At 37.1% G+C, this 24,379-nt stretch overlaps 2 protein-coding genes across 3 annotated transcripts; one reads left to right on the forward strand and one right to left on the reverse strand.

Annotated features, from left to right (window-relative positions):
• Nucleotides 1-1,533: 1,533 nt before the first annotated feature.
• On the reverse strand, nucleotides 1,534-14,061 carry LOC119773658 (very-long-chain (3R)-3-hydroxyacyl-CoA dehydratase-like). Of its 2 annotated transcripts, XM_038270786.1 has the most exons (11): nucleotides 13,837-14,061; nucleotides 11,265-11,310; nucleotides 11,096-11,169; nucleotides 10,674-10,838; nucleotides 10,286-10,334; nucleotides 10,066-10,176; nucleotides 6,872-6,999; nucleotides 3,548-3,660; nucleotides 3,350-3,456; nucleotides 3,131-3,262; nucleotides 1,534-2,509 (listed from the first exon to the last, which is right to left on the reverse strand). In XM_038270786.1, the coding sequence occupies exons 1-11, from the start codon at nucleotides 13,915-13,917 to the stop codon at nucleotides 2,433-2,435; spliced, it is 1,083 nt and encodes a 360-aa protein (XP_038126714.1). In that variant the 5' UTR covers nucleotides 13,918-14,061; the 3' UTR covers nucleotides 1,534-2,432. The 2 variants fall into 2 exon arrangements, with proteins under 2 accessions (XP_038126714.1, XP_038126788.1); XM_038270860.1 differs by lacking the exons at nucleotides 11,096-11,169; nucleotides 11,265-11,310 and having other exon boundaries at nucleotides 2,433-2,509.
• Nucleotides 14,062-15,729: 1,668 nt separating this feature from the next.
• slc22a18 (solute carrier family 22 member 18) lies at nucleotides 15,730-23,329 on the forward strand. The gene is made up of 10 exons (XM_038270974.1): nucleotides 15,730-16,173; nucleotides 17,824-17,921; nucleotides 18,035-18,180; nucleotides 19,180-19,312; nucleotides 19,396-19,508; nucleotides 21,421-21,531; nucleotides 22,407-22,507; nucleotides 22,583-22,684; nucleotides 22,796-22,916; nucleotides 23,096-23,329. Exons 1-10 carry the CDS (start codon nucleotides 16,024-16,026, stop codon nucleotides 23,281-23,283), a joined length of 1,263 nt encoding a protein of 420 aa, XP_038126902.1. The 5' UTR covers nucleotides 15,730-16,023; the 3' UTR covers nucleotides 23,284-23,329.
• Nucleotides 23,330-24,379: the final 1,050 nt, after the last annotated feature.

The following is a 24,379-nucleotide window of genomic DNA, read 5'->3' on the forward strand; positions in this document are numbered from 1 at the left end:
AACCCATTACTACTAACAGGCCAAGCTAACAGCTATAGAATGCTAGCACTCTTAAACCATATTTTATCGTGTTTTGAGTGTTGTTGATAAAGTTATAAACTATATTTCAATACATGTTTAAAAACTTATATAAAGTCATTCATGTGTTTTTAGATGTGCTTATTATATTGAGTCCTTTAAAATTTGTTTTTGTATTTTTCATTTCTGCTAGCCACCAGCTTATTTGTCTAAAAACATTGGAGCCCTGCACTCCCGCGGGACCCAACGCAAAGCAGTGCGGCGCGGGACAAATATTGAAAGCTCATTGCGGGCGCGGGTGGGAGGGACAGCGCATAGTGCGGGTGCTGGCGGGAGTGGTGATAAGCAGCAGTTCCGCGAACTAAAAACATGTTTTAAAACATAAAATAAAATGTAAAATAAGTCACAAATTGTCATAAAATGTCTATCATATATATACACATCACAATGTGCTGGATATTGCAGCTTGTGCCACCTAACGCGTGTCATGCACTATGCGGTGAAGAATCGGCCAGTAATGTGCTCAGCTAAGCAAAGCGTGTCTGATTCCTCAAACTAATGACACAAATGGCCTTGAGCAGTAGGCGAACGTCGGAATCATGTGGGAATTGCGGGCAGGAGCGAGACAAACTATTACAGGTGTGGGTGGGAGCGGGACTGAAAATCATAATTCTTTGCTGGAGCGGGCAAGCGCGGGACTGGAAAGTCTGTCCCGCGCAGGCCTCTAAAACACATCTCACATCTCTCTGTCCTTAAACAGCGCCCCCTGGAGTTAAAAGTGTCATCTGTTATTTTTTAGGGTTCCTAACCTGTTTTATCTTATCAGGCATTATAACATGATATCAAGAATCAAATGCCTAAACCGTTATCTACGGAAGTTGAGAGCGGTCGTATCCCTTCATACTTTTTTACAGTGGTTTTCTTGAGACAAAAAAAAAGTTAATTTTCTCATTATCTAAAGATAATGAAAGCCGTTATCTCATGATAACAAGAGGATCATTTTCTCAGCTAAAGACGTTTTCTCGTCATAACGAGGTAGTTGGTGTGTGTTAAAACTGATTACATCCTTCACAACAGCAGGAGAGGATTTTTAAGTATAAGTCATGGCAGCGTATAAGTAATGTTAATAATCATGTGTTTGATGATTTGCTTCCACTTATGATTTATAAGCAATTGGACCTATGCCTAAGGTGACTTAGTGCCGGGTGTTTTCTGAAAAGCCCTGCTGTTACGCCTGTAAAAGGTAGAAGATGCATTACCCCCAAAATTAATCCAGATTATAGATTTTATAAAAAAAAAAAAAAAATCAGATTTGTTTCTACTGCATTTCATGCAATCCAATCATCCACCATGATCTGACAATGAGTTAAAAGAAAATGGAAACAAAAAAACGTAATGGTTTAAACGTGATAACAAGATAGTTATGTAATTTTCTCGAGAAGGAAAAGTAAAAGAAAATTTTTATTACGACTGCTCTCGACTTCCGTAGCTGTCGATTGCTTAATAAGCAAATAATTTTTTTTAAATATCATGCTGCCAATTTAATTCCAATTGCTCTTATTTAGATTAAAAGCTCATTTAATTATTCCTCAATTGAAAATCCATCATGAATTGTGTCACCATTGTATTATGCTGTTATTAACGGATTTCAACCATGTTAACTTGTCTTTTCTTCTTTATATACATAATAGCTATTGAGTTTAGTTGAGTTACACTAAGTTATTTAGGTGTTTTTCACTAAAATATGTTTTACCTGGAGTTGAATTTTTTTTTTAAATAAATTCTCACATTTTAAAGGGACTTTATTCCATGTGTATGCAGTTACCGTTTGACTATGATTTGAGCTTTAATAAAACTTTGATTTGTTGCTCTGACACACAGCAACACATGACTGTCTGAAAAATATTTGATCAAATATTAAATACCATAAATGCATACAAATGAACAAGGGTGATTAAAAGGCCCCAGCACACTCTGGTTTTGAGGACCAGGGCTAATAACGCTGATATTACCTGACCCACATCAGCTATTAACTTCCTCCATGAAGGGAATATGTTTAATTTTCCTAACATAGAATAACCAGATTTAACCATTTCTAAATTAAAACCTTTAAACATACCTTATGCCTGTCATGGTTTCTAAGTTTCAATATTGGTTTTAGAATAAAAGTCTATTCCTCTAAATAAGCATTAACCAGAAAATATACAACTTAACAATGAGACACAACAAATATGCTAGACGTGTACACAGAGTGGAATTTGGAACTTGTGCAGCAGGACTTTACAGAATAAATTTCATCCAGTGGAGGAATCAGGAAAAGATGATGCCATCAGTTCAAAGTGTAAGAAAGTGGAAAAAAAACGCCTTTAAATAGGAATGAAGTCGGGTGTATGCAGGGTGAGGAAGGGGATCAGTTAGTGGACTTTCCTTTTTCTGGACCGGTATCGTCTCTGTCTTTGTTTGTAGAGAAGTTGGAAGTTAATGAAGAGTCCTGGAGGGAGGGAGAGCTTTTGTTACAACGCAGCTTAATAAACAAGGTTCTTCTCATTCCCAAAAGGCCAAATAAATTAATTCTGAGTGAATATTGAGGTCTTTCCGGAGTCTTTTGTCCATCAGCTGATTTTCCTTTAAGTTTATATCAGAGTTTAATTATTTAGTCTGATAACTATTATCATTATTACAATAAATATATTCCCTTCCCTCTGCTGTCTGTCCTTTTTCGTTTATAAAGCTATAATTATAATAAATGATAGTAATTATTTTTAGTTTAAATTCTTATACCCTGCCTGTTCTTTGCATTGGAGTCCCCCCAGCTTTCACCTATTTTTACAGCCAATTTCATCGTCTCACGACAAGTCTGCTGTGGAAATGAGACATTATGTCTCAATTAGATTCACCTCTGTAGAAAATTAAATATGAATTAGAAATTCAGGAGTGAAAGCAAAGTTGCTGTCAAAATATTTTCTAATAAAATCCATTCAATTTAAAGACTTTGCCCTTAAAGGGAAAAGTTTTATTTTAGATTCTCTAGAGGATTTTTTGCTATATTTAAACCACCAACAATTAATTTACTTAAACGTTAACCAGCTATCTTTGTTTGTGGACTTCTTACCCAGAAACATGAGGACCAGGTAGAGCTGCAGAGTGTAGGAGAAACTTAAAGAGTGTCCGAAGACAGAGGGAAGCGGGATGCTGAACAGACGCGTCTCATCAAAGATGGGCAGGGACTGGATCACAGCCACCGCTGCAAACAGCAATATAGCAAAAAACTACATCAGCAACAGTTCTAAAACGCCGCTGACAGAGACTTCGGCCACTGTAGGTAACAAACCTTCAGCTACAACGCCGAGTGGGTACAAAGGGATCCACAGGCTGTATCTGAGCCAAGTTAACAGCTTCCACTCTGTGCCGATACAGGCCAACATGTAGAACGGATATCTGACACAGAGAGAGAGGAGCTGATGTTAAACATACAAAACAAAAAACACAAGGAGGCCGACTAGAGAACATGGAGATGATCGGAACAGACCTGAAGATTTCAATGGAGCTCCACAGGTAGAACACAAAAAACACCACAGCTTTGTTCTGCATGTCCTCCAGGCTGCCGAAGATGACAAACAGAATGACATTCCTCCCTGCCACCTAGAGAGGACAGGACCTCATTATAACCCTACATGTGTGAACCCAACATTTCAACAAGGATATCTGTATGTATAGTAGAATCCTTAAAACTTTTATTTTTTCACCAAGCCACCAGCAGAGGGTACATTCTTTAAAACCCAATTATTCCTGCTTAAAAAGGTCCAACACTGATGAGTTTTACTGTTATTATGCAGCATTCCTCCTAAAGCCAGTTTGTTTTCCTCCTTGTACTAAATAGCCGAGACTGAGACCTTTTCAAAATGACTCTAGAAACTGTTTTCTAATCATCGTTCACGAGTCTACGGAAACCGCGGCAGACCAAACCAGATGAAAGTGCGCATTCAGCTCAGCAAAGAACTCATGCTCTTCCTCAACACTGAAGTCCTCAGACATTTTTCTTTCGTTGTTTCTTTCTTTGCACAGGTACACAGCACATTTCTTCTTCTACGCTTGCATTATCGGCAGAGCAGACGCTGAATGCGCACTTTCGTCTGGTTTGGTCTGCCGCGGTTTCCGTAGACTCGTGAACGCGCTTTCAGGAAATCCTATACACTGCTGTTTATGCTCTAAAAACATTCTAAATGACTTCGTTTCGAGTAAATTCTGGATGCTACCCACTCAGGACACTTGGAATACATTGGACGAGCAGTATGGAGGAACATTGACACGTTTTTTGTGGACTTTTATGGACCTTTCTGCCTCGGGCACCATAGACCTCCATTATTTGAATGTCAGCAGACAGCAAGAAGCCTCCCAGATCTCCAGATGCATTTGAGATATCAAAAAAGTACTCCAGAGTGTTGTTCAGCATGGGGGTGAGTAGAAAATGAAGGCTAATCATGTTTTGGGTGTACTATTCCTTTAAGACTGTACCGTGGTCACCACCTCAATGGAAAAATTGAATGTAAAGATCCAGAAGGGTTTAAACTATAATATCCTGAATGTGTCTCACTGAGGGACAGTAAATTATATTCTGATACTATGCTATATTTAGATAAACCAGACTAACTGTGAGTTTAAATGTTCAATGAAAACCCCAAGTCTAATCCTTCCCAAACTGATTCCAAAGCTGAGTTTAAAATCGGCATCAGAGCCAGCGGTCCTTCACACACGACTATGCCAAGAGAAGGCCGCTGCAGACGGGCTGCGGTTAGCCCTGGCTGCCGTTAGATTCGGAGGTCCGCTGGTTGCCGCGTTCCTCTCAACTTAGGAAATTGTTTTTTTAATTACGCATTAAATCGGTAAATAGACCATATAGTGACGCTTTAAAGTATAATATTCTCGCCTCAAATGATCTTAAAACTTACTTTTATTGAACAACAGCAACAGAAAAGAGAACTTTAACTTTCCATGGAGTGCTGTGTTAAAAGCTGCTGCTGCTGTTCAATAGTTGTTGCCATCTTCCTTTTTGTGCTTTCTCCAGCGTTGTGCAGCTTTGTCGTCACGCCCTCAAAACCCCGCCTGCTTTGCATCCAGAAATTCAAAACACATCTCTGCTTTGTGATTGGCCCGCCAGTTCTAGGGCCTGTGGCATTGATCGAGGCTAGACCACTCGCAGGCAAAAATGATTTTGGCCGCTGGCGGGTGGGGCTAGTTTACTAGGGTAATATTAAAGGAATAGTACACCCAAAACATGATTAGCCTTCATTTTCTACTCACCCCCATGCTGAACAACCCCCTGGAGTACTTTTTTGATATCTCAAATGCATCTGGAGATCTGGGAGGCTTCTTGCTGTCTGCTGACATTCAAATAATGGAGGTCTATGGTGCCCGAGACAGAAAGGTCCATATAAGTCCACAAAAAATGTGTCAATATTCCTCCATACTGCTCGTCCAATGTATTCCAAGTGTCCTGAGTGGGTAGCATCCAGAATTTACTCGAAACAAAGTCATTTAGAATGTTTTTAGAGCATAAACAGTAGTGTATAAGATTTCCTGAAAGCGCGCGCCTGCGAGTTCACGACGCTACGGAAACCGCAGCAGACCAAACCAGATGAAAGTGCGCATTCAGCTCGGCAAAGAACTCATGCTCTTCCTCAACACTGAAGTCCTCAGACATTTTTCTTTCGTTGTTTCTTTCTTTGCACAGGTAAACAGCACATTTCTTCTTCTACGCTTGCATTATCGGCAGAGCAGACGTTGAATGCGCAATTTCATCTGGTTTGGCTTCCGTAGCGTCGTGAACTCGCAGGCGCGCGCTTTCAGGAAATCCTTTACACTACTGTTTATGCTCTAAAAACATTCTAAATGACTTCGTTTCGAGTAAATTCTGGATGCTACCCACTCAGGACACTTGGAATAAATTGGACGAGCAGTATGGAGGAATATTGACACGTTTTTTGTGGACTTTTATGGACCTTTCTGCCTCGGGCGCCATAGACCTCCATTGTTTGAATGTCAGCAGACAGCAAGAAGCCTCCCAGATCTCCAGATGCATTTGAGATATCAAAAAAGTACTCCAGAGTGTTGTTCAGCATGGGGGTGAGTAGAAAATGAAGGCTAATCATGTTTTGGGTGTACTATTCCTTTAAGGTGGATAACACTGTGTGTGCTTTGCCCCCAGATGCAGGAAACAGTTATATTTAAAGAGACTGTTTCAGCTAATGAATCAAACTACTGGATCAATATTTATTTTGTAGTTAGTGTTCATTTTAGCATGTTATGATGTGATGTAAATACCTTAATTTTACTATCAAGGTGACTTTTACCATCTGGCTGCAGGACTGTAGCTAAAAACTAGCGTTCTGGCCAACTCTGGCATATTGACGGAAATATTTATCAACATGTTTCGTCCCTGTGATAAATAAATAAAAACTACTGGGATCAATATAACCTTAAAAAGGTAGCACCTTTAAATTTTTAGGTTGATGATCTGGGGCAGCAAAAATAGGAGATTTTCTAGCTTCCTTAAGCTTCATTCAGCTGCACATCTTCCATCTATAAAGATATGAGTGAATTGATCTAACATGAGTGATAAGACTCTAGATCAAATTAACTTATGCTCAAACATCCTGAAAACCTAAAATCCAAAAAATCCAGTGCTGCTTCAATTTTATATTTGTGTATATGTTATATTAGTGTTTGCTATAAAAACACATCACCTGCTATATGCAAAAATATTACTGGTCCTTTCATCTTTGGGATAAAAACAAAGGAGAAATAAACAAAAACCAACAACAGCAACAAAAAGATTTTATTGCTTTTTTATTACCTGAATCATAGCAGGAACGAATCCTGTCTTAACCAGCCCCAGTAAGGGATTAATGACCTCCACCACAGCCATCATCTGACAGAAATACATCATGTCCGCCATGGTGTGAAAGGTGTCGTAGAACGAGTCTGTGGAGACAAAGAAAACAAACATGATTAAGCAGCATGTTGGACCACAAATAACAGTAATCATTTGCAAAACAAATCCCTGCTGCTTCTTCCTGTTCCTATTCAAATCAGCTCATCTGTGCAAAGCTCCTCAAAAACAGGAGGACAGAGCTCTCAGGCTGCAAGCTCCAGAATCCTGTTATGTTTTATTACAACGGGATCCTGATTGTATTGGTATCCTTTTAGGTTTTTGTCATCCACATTCACCCAAACACATTGGCTTAGTATCTGATTATTCTATCTATTCATTTTGGAAGCCATAAAAGAGAACAGCAGTGTTTTAAGTTATTCCAGTTTACTATGTCAACTACTTTAAAAATATAACAATTTATTACCATCTGATATTATATATAATTAAAATGTATTTGCTAAATCCCTGAAAAATTACAATTAGAGGCTCTGTTTTATTAATTTATTGGGTTTTTCCCAAACATAATTTTATTATTTGGTAGTAAGGCCTAGGCTTCCTGTCACACCTTGCCCATTTGTGCCTGACGTCCGAGAATCTCCTAAAACGCTGACCTTTCTATGTATTGTTTTTTATTTTGGGCGTATACATAGAGTATTCATACAGAGTTCAGAGCCAGGGGTTGACGTTAAGGATTTTTACCACTTGCCCTTTGGGCAAGTGACTTTCACATTTCATTTGCTAAGAAACAATTTTTAATTGCCCAGTGTATTGTTTGATAAATATAGTTCTTAATATTCATTTTTGTATATATATATATATATATATATATATATATATATATATATATATATATATATAAATAAATGAAACATGTTTGTTTTTTAAATGTTTTTTGTAATTCAGTATTTTTTAAGTTTCCAGGTTCCTGGTGTGTATATGCATGCGTCAGATAATGAACTCAAGCCTACATTACCGTGATAACATGCTTTTCAATCCTTCCTGCACATTCTTTTCAAACTAAACTTTGCTTTAAACTGTTGTGTGCTTGGAAAAATATAAATTGTAATGTTAAAAATCTAAAAAAAGCTTGACAGGTTAAAAACTTAAGATAAATCACAAGACAGAAGACAATGTCACAAATTAATAACTTTTATTTTAGATTCACGGCATGTTTATACAAGATAATACTATTAATATAATGTGACTGTTCTAGAGAATCATTATACAAAGTTATTTTATACGGGGTTTCCACTGTCTTACATAATTTCAGAATTCCCTGACTTTTAACTGACTCAGGATTAGTTTTCCCTGTCGTTTTGGTAACTACATCAAAATTACCGCTAGGTGGACAAAAATCACGCCATCTGCCGGAAAATCTCGCGGCTTTTTCAAATCACGTGAAAATGCGTACAAAACAACAAAAATGGCGCCGGCAACGCTTGTGGGTCCTTTTTTAAGCGAATGTCGGCGATTAAAAAGTCATTTTGAGTGATAAATAATTTCTTTTTTTTGCGATGATTGCATTTCCCCTGGGGAAAATGCAATGAAATTTGTACTCTCCCGACAATAAAAACTACTTGCCCCGGGCGATCGGGCAATGGTTAACATCGAGCCCTGAGAGCGTATGTCCAACGACAGCCTAACATATGCATATTGCATGGCAGCGTAATGCCCATGAAATTACGCACAAGCCAGTGTCCTGAGGGGGGCAGCATAGGGGACAGCGATGCACCCGGGCTGCATAAAAACATGTCTTTCATAGTATTAATCTAGCTGCCGTTTATCCCCCACCCAAAAAAAAAAAAAAAAACGAAAAAAGAAAAAGAAAGAAGGTTTGCAGTCGCAGCAGATTCAGCATCATGTTTATTAGGAAGTTTGTTGGTCGTTGCCGTGGGCGTGAACGCAGGGAGGATCCATAACACTCACCTTCAAGGTCACCCTATGATGGTGGATGAAGTCTAGAGGACAACAGACGGTTTCCTCCTGTGAACCCCCTTTTATACCAAAACACTGTCAATACGCCATTATACAGTAGCTGCAAGTTAAAAACAAGTTTAGCAGTGGTCTGGAACACGTCAAATACGTTGATATGCCTTGGAGATAAGTTCTCGATAATTTATGCACAAGTTACTTATAGGTTTTGGATAAGCTAGACACACCGACTCATGAGTAACTTAAATTAATGTGTGTCAAGAATCAGATACCTTAGCTGTAACTTATGCTCAAAGTATGGCATACGCTGGCATACGTCAAGCTCAAAACTTCTCGACGTACATGCCGCATGTCGACGTGTGCCAGTGGGTTTCAGCAAACTTCAGCGTACCCATAACTAATACAAAACGTACCCATAACTTATCCAGTGTATATCAGCCTTTTTGCCACATTTTTTGTACATCAGGCATACGTTGGTCTAAATTAAGGTGTGACAGGGTCTTTAGAGAACAAAAGGACAAAGGCTCCAATGCTTTGGTTTAATTACAGGGGATCTAACAACAGTTTGCTGGATTTCTTACAGGAGTCGAAGGGAAATACAATTTTTGCTTAGTTCTCAGGTCAGGATTTTTATTTGCAGCGCAGACACCTAGATCTTTTTTTCCCTTAAAAAAGCAATAAGTCATCATTTTAAAAGAAAGGAACTAAACAGAGTGATGTGAAAAACTGAAGGCATCTTTTTAGATGAAATCTGGCGTAACATCCAATCCATCTTTCTGCTTTGTTCGCAAAGGGTCGCAAAAAAACAAACAAACAGATTTGACGGTTGCAGAGGTTATGCATCAGAAGTAAAACTGGCCTTAAGAAGGCAGGAACGTCTCCTGCATGTAATAATTGTGTTGCTCAAACAGCTTCAAACCTCTGGAAACTTTATCTATGAATAAACTGGATTGGTAAAGGTGTGATTCTACTAAAACATTTTGTTGTAAATTAGTTTTTATTGTTTAAACAGTTTGAAGGCTTAAAAGCACAATAATCTTCACATATGTTAACCTCTAACTTTAAAGAAAGCAAAAAAGCAATTTTCCATCTCATTGTTTTAGTATTTATTATTATTTTTTTCTTGTAGTAGCTAAGTAAAGGCTTTTTGTCAGTGTTTAAAATACATATTTTTGAAAACAAACCTTGACCGAGGATGAAGAGTCGAACCGTCATGTTGACAAAGATCCAGGAAAATCCTAGGAACTGCACGAGGTTGTACATGAACAAGTAGCCCTTCTTCAGTCCGAGGTAGGCTGACCGCACACCAGGAAGAAGAGACAATCATCAACCATCAACAACACAAAGGAAAAGGTCCTTTTTTAAAAGAAAAGGTCGAGGTAACAATACAGCAAAACCACTTACGGTCTTTACGAACTCTCGACTCCACGCTAATCCTGTTGATCTTCTCCTCCTAAGAAAATGACAGTGCTTTCAGTTAATATTTATAATTTTGTAATACATGTTATGGTATTTGGAAAAACCTTTCAAAAATGATAGAACTGTTAATAAATAAAAACAAAAATGTCATATTACGCAGGGAATCAAAGGAAATAAAAACTCAATTTATACCAGAGAAACAAAATTAATGGAGACATAACTTTGTGTTTACAAGGTTCTGCTTTATTTTCATGTCAGAAATTTCTTACAATTATAGAACTATCTTTCAAAGGTTAGTTAAATTGGAATGGTTATGGACAGATGGACAGGCTTGCGTTTCCGAGTTATTGAGCATATGTCTGAGACGTCTTGCCTTGGCTTGGAGCTCCATCTCAGCATCAGACTCATCCAGCCAGCGGTCGAAGTCTGGAGCCAGAAACAAAGGTTTCCTTTCCTGCAGCGTCAGTCGTTCCCACCAACGCTCCTCCCGCTTCTTGATCCTGATGTCCACCTGACGCTGGGTGGACTTTTGACGAATCTAAAAGCAAGCATATATATTCCATGATATTGAAAACAAGCAGTTTGCAACATAAACTCACTTGAAAATGAGTCAATAGACTCGCTCATGAAGGGAATTGGGATATAAAATCAAAAGGGAAAAAAAAAAAGTTGAGATCAAAAACTCAGGCAAGATTTTTTTCTGATCTACCGACTTATTGTTTATGTTTATTCTAAGATGAATAAGAGGAAAAGGCTCACACCAACAGAAATAAGAAACAAAAAGAGTATCAGCACCTCAGGTTTAACAGGTTCCAGGAACTCCAAACTGAACTCATACTGGTTGTCTCCTTTAGCTCCATGGCCCTGTGCTGTGAAGCAGCAACATCATTTTAACCATCAGGAGGAGATTTTTACTCAAGCATTAAGTCTCTAGAAGGTATATGACATGAGTTTAAGCACAAACCTCTGAACTGAAGCGTGTTGTCTTCCTGCAAGCAGATATCAACATTCTGCAAAATGCAAAAAACTGAAGATTAAAACCAGTAAAAGTTACTAAAAGGTATGAGTGGAAATTGAAAATGAAGCTTAAAAGCTATTCAACTTTCTTCAAGACTAAGGACAGTATGCACATTTTTTTGTTAACTAGTTTATACTACACATAACCCAATTTTCAGGCTTTAAAGTGATAGCACGATTCATTAATTGGGATAAAGTAAATATTTATACTTGATACATTTAATTTTATTTGCTTTACCCTGCAGAAAAAAAAAAAAGCCATCCAATTAAATAAAGGTTAAATGGATGCAGTTGTACTGTAGTCTGCCACATGAATAAACATGTCTCTATATGTATGGTGTGTAAGCAGACAGCAGGTTTTTCAGGAAGCCTGTTTAAATTTTCATGAAGCCATTCTTTAAGAGGGATGAACAAAACCCAGAACCTCCATGAAGGGTCATGCATCTTTGATAAGCCTACAGCCCAACAGAAGCAAGACCAACAGTCTGAATAAACAGCTGCGTAAGAAAAGCAGAAGATTCAAAGAACGAGCTCATTAAAAGAGAACAATTAGAAACTAAAAGGCTCATAAAGAGCTTATGGTTAAACCGTGTCTTATACCCTCTAGTTAAGCTAAAATGTTTTTATCTTAAAATGCAAAAAAAATAATGCAAAATCTTATATAAAAATATACACAATTATTTATACAATTATAGAAAGAAAAAGAAAAACGCCCTAAAGTTGCAGAAAACTTCCATTTCTATAATAAAATAAGTATAATAATAATAATAAGTTAACAAAAACTTCCAGGAACTTCCCAAAAAAGTAACCTGAAAATAGATAACACTCCCAGGATGATAACCAGGAAGTTCCAATAAAATTGTCAGAAAACTACCAAGCAAGTTTCCAGTAGACAGTACGCTCCATGAAGGTTCGAGGAAAGTAACAAGAATGTTCCTGGAAAGATGAGGCTTGAAACTAGATTTTTTTTGGGTGGGAAAAGTCCCAGAAAGCATACTACAGATCCTGAAGAATTACATGCATTAGTGCTTAGCAGTAATTTTCAAAAAAGTATTTGGTAGCAGGAACGTTTAGAGCAAGTGTCCTAAACTTCGCCTCTGAGATGTTTCAAGTGCCAAAAATTTGGGCATATAGCAGCAGTATGTAAAGGAAAACAGCAATGTGGAAGGTGTGCTGGAGAGCACAAATATGGAAAATGTGGGAAAGAAGCTAAAATCAAATGCTGTAACTGCGGTGGGGAACATACTGCTGCATATCATGGGTGTGAAGTGAGTAAAAGATCTGAAGAAATTAGAAAAGTGAAATGTGAGCTCAGAATAACATATGCTGAAGCTGCAAAAAGAATCCCATCCCAATCAGAAAAACCCAAACCATCATTTAATGGCAAGTTCAAAACATCTGGAGCAGCGTCCAAAAATTGAAGATTCATTGATTGTAAAAAAGAAACATTTTGTTCTTTTCATGGTAGAAGTGATCCATTGTAGTGCTCAGACGACAAGGAAAACCGGAAAAAAAAATATATCAAAATAATAGTGAAAGCTGGAGAAAAGTGTTTTGAAGTCCATGCACCCATCCATCTTCTTTCATTAATCGGGGGGTAGCAGCTTCAGTGGGGAGGCCCAGACGTCACCAGCCACTTGGGCCAGCTCCTCCTGGGGGAATCCAAAATCGCTCCCAGGATAGCCGAGAAACAAAGTCCCTGGGTCTCCCCCTGGGCCTCCTCCCGGTTGGACGTGCCTTGAACGCCTCAGCAGGAAGACGTCAAGGAGGCATCCTAATCAGATGCCTGAGCCACCTGAATTTGCTCCTTTTGATGTGGAGGAGCAGCGGCTCTACTCTGATTTAAACTGGGAAGTGGTTGAAAGCATGATGGAAAAACCATCAGAAACTGGCACACTGATGATAACTTAAAGATAAATTAGAAATTATGAGGACAATTTTGATTAACCATTTATTATGTTGGGTTAAGTTAAATAGTTCGGAAAATATTATTTATTGTTTTATTCTGAGGGTGAGTCTTGTTTCCTAATTCCTTGCTTAACTCCTTATCAGTTGGTGGCGGTATGCACTTAAACTAGTTTGCCAACCGCCATAAAGCCTCACAAGAAGAAGAAGAAGAACAGCAGCAAGTGTTCTCCTACGTTATTTATAAGTCACTTCTTCAGGCTTTATTGAGTAATACCCACATGAGTCCTGATCAGTGCTTTTCTATTCATAAGCTTGAAACTTTCATTATCACATTCATGAAAACTAGAGAATAGTTTTGGTCATTGTGTACATTAAAGACCAACTCCCTTAACCCATTAAAATACTTCTAGCTGGTCCTCCTGTTAATGTTCTTCCCTCACTGGGGGTAACAGCGACGACTTTAAATCATTTGCTAGGACTCTTTAAATCTTACTCAGTCGTGTCTAAAAAATGCAAAATATTCTACTTATTTCGATTACATTTGGTTGCAGATACTTTGAGCAACGGTCCAACAACATGAAGCTAATGGGGGGGGGGGGGGTCCATCTTACCTTTGCATCGCTCAGTTCCACTCGGAGATAGATCTCTCCGTGCCGCTGAGCCCAGTAAACATGAGGAGTCAGGATCTGCATGTCGGAGCTGTGTTTTCTTACAACTACGCGTCCCGAGGAAGGACACAATTGGTTCAGAGTGATCAAATGAAATCCATATAAAGGTTGCAAAGCATCTTGCAGACAACTACGGGGAGGAAACGACGACCGGAAATCAATTCTTGGCGGATTTGAAAGTAAAAGCACCGTGCCCTTCTTCCTCTACGGGTTCTCTAACATCCGCCCAAGTTCGACATGGCATGTTGCTGCCATCTACTGGGCTTTATCGGCTTCTACAATGCCCGCTTCTTTTGCTTCAAATAATACTGCGATTTCGTTACTTTTCTTATTATTTTTTTTATGTAGATCTGATCACAGGAGTTCCTGGTAACAGTAGACCACTATTAACACCAGGTATAATAGCCTATAGTATGGAGGACCAACTCTGCCATATTTAAAGACACAGCTCCTCATTTGTATAATGAGGCAGAAATGCATACAGAAATGTAAAAACAACAGGCAGAAATAAATAGGGTAAAAAAAATACAAAGAAAGAATAAAACAGAAAACAATATTATCACATGCACATAAAAAAACTTGAAGAAATAAGTAATAAATAAATAAAGTTGAACATTATAATGGACAATAAATAAATAAGGTAATTATTACAAAGGTGAATAAATACAGAAGCTAATTAAAAGTGATATATACATTTATGTCTCACTGTATAATTTAATTTCTACCTACATTTATTTGTTTATTGTGTTTTTAGGGGTAATTAATTGTATGCTTATTTATTTATTGGGCATTTTTTTTATTTCTGTATTTATCTTTAAATATGGCGGAGTTGATCCTCCACACTATAGGTCCACACAAACAAAATAATTACAAATGTTTTCTGCTTCTCTAGTTCATTTTTAGTTTAAAATGTCAGATTTTTATGGACATGGATTAGAACAGCATTTTGTTCAGTACTTTCATTGTATATACACAATTTAAAAAAGGCATCAGGTATTACAATTTTTGTTATCAAGACGTGGAATAAATTTTATAAAATAAATTGCAAAGTGCTTGCTTTACAAAATAGAGCTTGTCAGGTGCTTAACAGACACACTAGTAGATTGTAGGTTGATGGATAGTGTTCATAACTTGACAGTTTACATTTATATGTAAAAACCTTTAGAAACATTTTTATCCTTAAAAGTCTACCACTAATATTTTATTAATTTGTTTTATTGTAATCCAATTCCATTTAATTTTTTTCTATAGCACCAATTCACATCACATGTCATCTCAAGACACTTTACAGTTCACCAGATCATACAGTCAAATTGATTCAAAGTTGATTGCATAGACTCATTGACTGGAAGGCAATCCCTCACACTAAGCATGCTTGTAGCGACAGTGGAGAGGAAAAACTCCCTTTTATTTATTAAATCCTCCCAGATGACCAGCGGCATGCAGCATGAAGAGAGTGTTTTTTTGTTATTAAGAGAAAATAATTGCAAGTAATTTCCTTGAATCTTGTATAACCAACTTAAATGTTTATAATACATCAACAAAATACTTGCTGTTCTTTTAAGGTAGTATATTTTACCTGTCATTAATACAAATTGAAATGCTCTTATGTGTCAATTTGTTTGATTCTCAGAATAGTTTGTTTCCTGTGAAATGATACTCTTATATATGTTTCTACATGTATCCAGCCTGCATTGGTGAATGACAAAGACTGTCATCACAATTATTCATGATTTATATAGAAGCGGAACTAACGAAAGATCTTGAATGCATCATAAGGCGAAACTCCCCCATTATGTAGGAATTCGTGGAAAATCTTTGCAGTTCTTGATAACTTTAAAGGAAATTGGTTTATGTATTGTTATGGTTTCTCCATGTTATTGACTAACACTAAAGTGTATGCCCACTGCAGCTCGGTAACGCCTCTCGGTCGGTTTCAAAGTGCAACCCACCGGAAGATTAGAAAAGCTATTTTATGTTAAAGTTCGTCAGGTGAAAGGAGAATATTACTGACGAGCAGCCTTCATGAGCTGCTCATTTTTGTAGCTCTTACAGTTTTTAAAATACTTTATTTTGTAAGGAGATCGTCTGAAGTTCTAGCTGAGGTGTTTGAATTCATATTTCCTCAAAATGAAACGAGAAGGTGGAACCAGCGCTGCTCCGGCTTCCTCCACAACCAAGACCAAAGAGGAGTCACACAGGATGAGGGTTATTTTCGTCGTTTATATTATAGCAGTTCTGGACGTCACCTGGATGTTCCTGTCCTTCTCTGTTACCCCAGTAAGTAGCGTTTACAACGAGAGGCGGATTCTCAAATTTCCGTGATTCCCTTGAAACACACACGATTCACAGCTTGTTAATAATAAACCTTAAAGCTGCATTTACCGATGGCGCAAAGTTGCTTAGGGGCCCCGTCACTGACACCTGGTTGGCCCCTTTCTCAATTGTGGACTAGAACGTCTCATTGCAGACGTAATGTTACGAAAATTTCTCTGAAAACCCAACTGGTAGTAAAACACTGACGGGACCGTATTTATACCCAGACTCATGGCAGATTTTAACATGATGGTGAGCCGTTTAAACACGACACCAATAGCAAAGCAGACAGTCAGACATCCCAAGTTCCAAAAACTAATTTCAGGGAGGTGCTTATCATACATCCCCCTCAAACACACACACACCCCGGGGACAACGGACCCGCACCGTGTCCCATACACACACACTTAATGCCAGCCACTTTTCAACAACTGCCTATCAACTAACAAATTCTTAAACAATAAACAGAACAGCATTGGTCTTTTATTTTCCATTTGCAATACTTTCCATCTTGTAGCCTTGAACAAACGGTTGTGCTTTCTTCTTTTCATGGGACTTCAGCATACAGTGCACCTCACCAGGGTGTCATCATTCCTCACCATGGCCGGTTCTAATCAGGGGCCAGCGAGGGCCAGTGCCCCTGTAAATCATGTCCTGGCCCCTGTTATGGCCCCTGTACTGAAGACAATACTTAAAACAAATTCTAATGATGAAATGCGCTGGAACAGACATGTTTACTAATAGGTCCTTTTGACCTATTTCATTCTTTTTTCTTTACAAATTCTGTTTTACTGATTATTCAAAAACTGTTTCTGTTAGGCACTAACCGAACCCTCGTTTAGTAGCTGCTTAAAACAGAAGACATGTCACACATTGTGTTTACTTCCAGTTTCTCAATAGAACGAGGCGAAAACACTGTGAATCAGACAGCAATGTCCACCTTATTACTTATGAGTACTTATTATTTGCACTGCGAGTGAGCGAGCATGGCGGAGCTGTGGCTGAGGAGAAACAGAGAAAAACAAATAAACAACAGCAGATTGAGGAAGGCGGTGCTAAAAACCTAAAAAGCACAAAACCTAATCTGACATCAGGTTATTCAACTTTGCTGGGCAAAGTTGAATAACCTGGGAAATATTTTGTTTGTTGCAAACCCCCCAAAAAATAGTGGAGAGGTAGAGCATGCGACCCTGCAGTGCCCTCCCAGGTGTTAGTCCTGTCCCTAACACCTTTGCTGCATAGCGTCCCCTTAGCTCTACCCTTTTGCTAACAGATAAAGGTGATGCACCTCAAACTGGATTTCTTATGACTGTCTTCTTGAAACTCTTCCATTAAAGACAGATGTATGCAGTCCAGGACTCATAGTTGTCTGGCAACAGATTCTCTCTCTTGGCAGCTTATACTCAGCTTCCAGTATACTTAGATGACCAACTGAGCAGTGCTCCACGAGATGTTCAAAGTTAACTATTGTCCCCTATTTGTTTTGATCTATACATAGAGGTGTATGGCTTTAACACAATCAAAGGGAAAGGTTTAAGGGGTATCAATAAGTGGAGTCTTTCTGTGTTTGATTTCCTTCATATAAATGTGTCTGTTTTCATTATATCTCCCCAGTATTTGGCAAAGAAACTTGGCTTTGACACATTGTGGTTTGGATATTTGCAAACTACAGTTGGGGTGATACAACTGATTGGAGGTCCCATGTTTGGAAGGTAGGTATAAAGGAGAAGCAATATAAAAGCAGCTTCCTTAAAAACGTATAAAGATATTGTCTCTCATGAAAATGTATCTGCAGTGGTTTTAAAAGCTTCATTTTTTTTAACAGATTTGGGGATCTGTTTGGAGCACGAGCTGCCTTGTCTTTGGCTTGTGCTGCAACCACAGTCTTCTTTGGGCTTCTGGCCGCGGCAAACCATCCCTTCATGCTTTTTGTCCATAAACTACCAACGGTCTTTATGCATGTCATACCCGGTGAGCTAAATGTTCTTCCTTGGTAAAAATGACTACTTGGCACAGGTTCCTGTAACAATAAAAGCGTTTATTTTGTATTCATGATTGGTGAAATCTTATCCACAGACTATGTTTTTTCGTTCTCCAAACAAGTATTAATCAGTACAAACAATAGTTTAAAATTTGGATTAGTTTAAATTATGGATGCACGATATAATCGGCCCCCTATCGGTATCGGCCTTAAAACTGAATATCGGACATTGGCCACCCCACCAACATTTAACCCGATATTTGATCAGCTTCTGATTTTCTAAAGTCTAAAAAAAAAAATGCTACTTCTTCTTCTTCTTCCTCAAAAACTTCTTTTTTACAGACTTAAAAACTTCTAAAGATGAGGGAAAAAATATTGATACATTAAAATATCACAATATCTTCATATGCTGATATATTGCCATTTAAAAACACAATATCAATCTCTTTTACTAATAAAAATATTGCTATATGTCATCATTATGCTACGAAATCCCCCGAAATTCATGAAATGTTGCCATATTTTTATATTCTGATATATTGACGTGGTATCGATCTATTTTACTAACAAAATCTCACAAGAATTTGCAAAATATCACGAGAGTTTGTAACAGAACGATGAAATTTCACGAGATTTTGAAAGTAAAATAGATCGATACCGCGTTTTTAAAAATCAATTTGATATCAGCATATGAAAATATATTTGAGCATATTATTTTTCAAAGTGTCAGAAATGGATAACAAAACTGCTATTTTCAACGACTACTTATTTTTGTCCAGCTTTAACATCGGTATCGATATCGGTTATCGGCTACATGAGTTTTAAAATATCGTATATCGGCCAAAATCCCAATATCGTGCATTCCTAGTTTAAATACATTTTCATCTGAGATGTGTAGTCAAAAAGATGAGATACTTAAAATTTAATGAATCAAACGAATGTCCGCTTTAATAGTTTTCTGTATTCACTTGCTTTCCTTCTGTCTGCAGCATGTCAGATGGTGGTTACAGACCTCTCAGAGCCTGATAAACGAGCCGACGCTCTTTCCAAACTGGGTCTGTGTTTTGGAATCGGGATGGTCGTTGGCTCCACATTAGGGGGACACCTAAGCACACACTATGGGTGGGTACCACTGTATGTGTGACATTGTTATATGCATAGATGTCGGGATTCATGTTTCTTTGCATCTGTTTCTTATTCCTCAGGGAGACGTTTGCCGCCTGTGTTGGTGCTGCAGGTAGTGCCTTCAGTTTGATCCTCGTTTTATGCTTCATCCCAAAGTCTACCAAATCTGAGGCCTCTAGAAGCAGCTCCACATGTAAGAAAGGACAAATCCTCACTGTGATAAAGGTAGCATAATGCTGTGGGTATGTTTTCCGCTCAAAATGGGACGACTGATGGTGCTAAATATGAGTCGGTCCTGGAAAAAGGCTGTTGGAGGCTTCAAAACACTAACTGTAAGATGGAGGCTGACGTTCACATTCCAGCAGGACCCTTAATATACAGCCAAAGTTACAAAATTATTAAAATCAAAGAATGATTCAGTCAAGGTTCAGACCTAATACAACCGAAAATCCATGGCAGGTTTTGAGCATTGGTGTTCAAATTCAGTCTGGCTGAACTTTAAATATTTTGGAGATAAAAATGGGCAAACATTTCAATCTCCATATTTCAAAGATTTCCAAAAGAACCAGTAAAAGGGATTGAAGTGAAAAGTGGGTACAGATTTTTTATTTGTCAATAAATCAGGCACAATTATTCCTTTTTCATTTTGCCCGAAGGGATAACTGCTCCTTACACTGTTTGACTTTTTGCTTTTTAAAACTAATGAATATAGGGAAATAACAACTTTGTCATTACTTTTTAAATTAAGCTGACCTTTAAGCAACATAATCTTAACAGGTTCCTAAACTCGCTGGTTGTAGCATATGTGATAAACTTAGTTATGATGCATCTCCCTGATCCTGTATAAAGCCATTTTTCCTGCCTAAGAGCCAAGTTTCAGAATGTTCAGCTTATAAATCAAATTGTAGCCCTTGCATTTGTATCCTCCTCTACATGCCCTGTTGTCCTTTTTTTGTCTCTCAGCCTGGCAATATGCTGAAATCTTCAAGGTACTGGACAAGAAGAAATTAGTAGAAAAAACAGCCAGTGGGAAAAGAAAATCTTTAATACCCTCTCAAAGCTGGAAAATAAAACATTTAATCCAGACTTGTATAAAAGATTTGTCTGAGCTGCTGATTTTAAATTAGCTAAAGAGCAGTACTAATAGCATACAGCATTACTTATAACTAAGCAACACTTATAACATAAGCAACATTAATTCTATACATGTTATTTCTATTATAAGTCTGCAGACTTATACCGGTAATAGAAATAACATGTATCTTTGTTCCCGTTAGTTTCCTGTCATTTAACAGTGTGATTAAAGGAGGAACAAACACATATTTAACATGCATGCTTAATATGACTGTGTATGTATATATATATATATATATATATATATATATATATGTATTGTTCTACTTCTCTCCTTCAAATGATATAGATGAAGAACAAGAGCAAACAGATCTGCAGATTGCTTACAAAGGTTTTCACTTCTTTCAAGAAACTGACACAAATTGTCAAAGCTGGATGATCCTGCAAAGAGTTTTTCATAAAAATAACATCTGTGTTGCTTTTATCAAAGAAGGTTGGGATTTTTCTGTGCTGAGATGGGAACAGCATGGCCTTAAGTGGCTTATTTTTCTCTTTACTTTGTCTCTTTTTGTGTGTTTCAGATGAATAAGGTCACATTCAGCTAGAATCAGATACAAGTTTCCCTCAGCTTTGCAAAGCCCAAGAGTCGCTGCTGTTATCAGTGTTATATGAATACATCAGAACTTATATCAGTTTCCCAGGAAATTCATAGAATTAGTCAGGGAATTAATAGGGGTTATTATTTTCCAAAACAAAATTTTTGCAGGGAAGATTTCTCCTATATTAATTCTCCTATATTGATTTTATTTAATGAAAATTATAGGATAAGGTCAAGAATGCACACTGATAAATGATATTATAATTATAGTTAAATGTTATCATTATCTAGATTTCTCCTTGTAGTTAACTGTTGTAAATCGGGTTTGTTCTTATTTGTTCCTAGAATATTAACTAGGGTTCTTTTTTTAATTTAATTATAAGGATACAACATTAATTTCTTTCTCTTCTTCTCTTTTGGCCTTTTCATGCAGCTGAGAACAAAAACCAGAAGGTATTCAATGTGGGTGAGATCATAAGGCTGATGAAGTTTCCTGGAGTGATGAGAATCTTCCTTATCAAAATCATCACAGGTTTGCCATCAGGTGAGAATAGCTGTTTTATTCCTAAATCATTATATTCATTTACTCTGCAAAATGTAATGCTCCTAAATACAATCAGCAAATATGGCCAATACCATCTTTTTGTGCAAAATATACAACAAGATATTCCTCAACATTGCCTTGATAATTAGTTATATAGGGAATCCTGTCTAATCCATCTCTGCGTTTGAGCAGTTTGGTGAGTGTTAGACAAATATACTTTATTTAGGGAAACTCAGTGAGTAATGGAAGCATTTTTATTTGTAGTTTTTCAGGTTAGTGGATGATATTCTGTTGATCAACCCTATAATCCTGTCAGAAATGTTCAAACTTAATTTTTTTTTTAATCAAACCACAAAAAAAAAATTGAAGACTACTGAAAAGTTTAGCTCCAAAGTTGTACATTTGTTTTGAAACCTTTTCCCGGCATCTTATTAATCTCCAATCAAATGAGTTATCTTTAGACTGTTAGCTAATGTTTAACTGTGACACTGCTCTCTTTTTTCACTTCTATTTTTAGCTTAAAATACCTAAAGAAAAACAGCACACAGCATGCATACAGTGGACGATGTATTGAAGGATTAAAGTTGTTTCCTAAGTATTTGTTTTTTCTTCTGATGAGCTTCTTCTTCACATCCTCCATAGCAAAAAAAAGTGTTCTAAGTGTAGAATAAATGTGTTCCTTCATATACATATATTCATATATTTTTTCTCTCTCTATTTTCCACCTTATTTTGAGAAAAATTTACAAATGGTTAAAATTAAGTAGAAATTTTAAATAACAAAAAAAGCTGTAAGAAGCTAAATATACTATATGTTAAAGGTTTGCATTGTTTATTGTTAGAAAAATGCTTCAGTCTAATGTTGTGCTTCCTTAGGTATATTTCAGGTGATGTTTTCCGTCATTGTTATGGACTTCTTTAAGCTGGAGGCTCAACAGAATGGCTACCTGATGGCCTACTTTGGCATTGTTCAAATGGTAAAAATGAACAATTCCTAATGATTAAGGTTTTGGACTCTGACAGCTTCACTGAATACGAATGTGTTTTTCCAGGTTGTTCAGGGAGGAGTGATCGGTAGACTCACATCCAGATTTCCTGAAAAATCCCTTCTTCTTTTATCCATTGGTATTACCGGATCTGTGGGACTGGCTCAGGTAAATATTAAACTCACACTCACTAATTTTCAGTGCATTAGCAGATTATTTTTCAGGACCCTTAGAGTATGACTAATTTTGGACATAACTAAGTTTTCTTTCTTGATGCAGGCTTATATGCAGACTGTGTTGCATCTCTGCATCACCGTCACACCTTGGGTCTTTTCTCTCAGCTTGTTTGGCGTTATCACCGACACCATGCTCACTAAAAGTGTCCCTCCCTCTGATACAGGTAGTTTTCTTCAGCTTCTCTTATTTTGCTTCCCAGAAATAATTTACCAAGCAATGATTCTGTGAAAGGATTCCTGTGCTGCTATTTTAACTGCACCTTTAAAAACATAAAGGAAGAATTACCCAGTAATATTTTTTTAATACATTAACATTGTGATCCTTGTTTGCTCTTGTTTTTAGGGACGATGCTGGGACTGTGTGCATCTGTCCAGTCCCTGATTCGGACCATCGGACCGACTATCGGTGGTTTCCTGTACATGAACTACGGCCTCCCCTCTATAGGGCTACTTGAGTTTTTTGTGAACCTTGTTGTGTTTGTGTATCTGCTGTACCGACAACTCAAGAAGGCAGAAAAACATAAAGAATGAATTTGCCATTCACTCTTTCAATGTTTTACATTTTAAGAACAAAGAACCAGAGGCAAAAAGAAGAACATTGCTGTTTAGTCGTAGAAACAGCAGTTTAATGTTATGCTGTAATTCTCCATTCAAGCCAGACAAGTTTTAAATCCATGACTCTGTTGTTCAGGTAGAATCCAGTAGATGGCAGTAAAATATCCAAGTAATTGTACAAGTTTCTGTTTGAGGTTTTCATTTTCAAGGCCTCCCCTGAGAATGTTTTAAATCATGATATTTGAAGTAATTAAAGACATCCCAGATTTGTATTTTTTGTAGATTTCAAAAAATGGCTTATACTGTTATGTAATGGATCTATTAAAATCAAATTTTAAAGCATTTATTAATTAAAGGCAGTATTTTGATAAACAGCTATTACTGCAGCCTGCATTTGCTCTACAAGAACATCTGTTTCTAGCAAATACATGCTTTAAAATCACCTTTTAAACACTTATGCAGCATAGTCGTACTCATCTTTATGTGTTCTGGAAAATGAAAGACTTTTATAATTTTAGAGTTAAAGATCAAGTTAATCTTGTAAACAACGACGCACATAAAGTTATTATAGTTTTTTATAATCTCTCTTTGTTGTAATACTAGTGTTTTCCTCATCTGTTAAATTTCATTTGTGTGTTTTGTTTTATAAACTATGTTTAAAGATGTTAAATGAATTGCAGTTCCTCATGATCACACCAGGGGGCAAACTTCTTAAATCAATAAAATGAAGTAATAAAATATATCTTTTTCTCTTTGTACCTTGATTGACATCAACTTTACTTTATCCAAAGTCAGAAGAAAATAATGTTTAATAGCTGCTCATCAAGTAGAACTTATATTACATCATAAAATAGAGCCTAAACTAATCTAAAGGTCACTTGTTGTGCTGAACATTTCTTTCTAAATTCTCTAAATTACCTGTTAGAAAAATATCTGAAAGGTTTTATTTCTAAAATGAACATAGAATAGGATTAACTGGAAATCAGCCAACAGGATTACAAACCTATCTTTCTAAACTTGGTCGGGGTGACTCACCATGACTCACAATGCTTTATCTTTTACCAAACCAGTG

Source organism: Cyprinodon tularosa, unplaced genomic scaffold (assembly GCF_016077235.1).
Source record: "Cyprinodon tularosa strain WSP-4 unplaced genomic scaffold, ASM1607723v1 ctg100, whole genome shotgun sequence".
Lineage (NCBI taxonomy): Eukaryota > Metazoa > Chordata > Actinopteri > Cyprinodontiformes > Cyprinodontidae > Cyprinodon > Cyprinodon tularosa.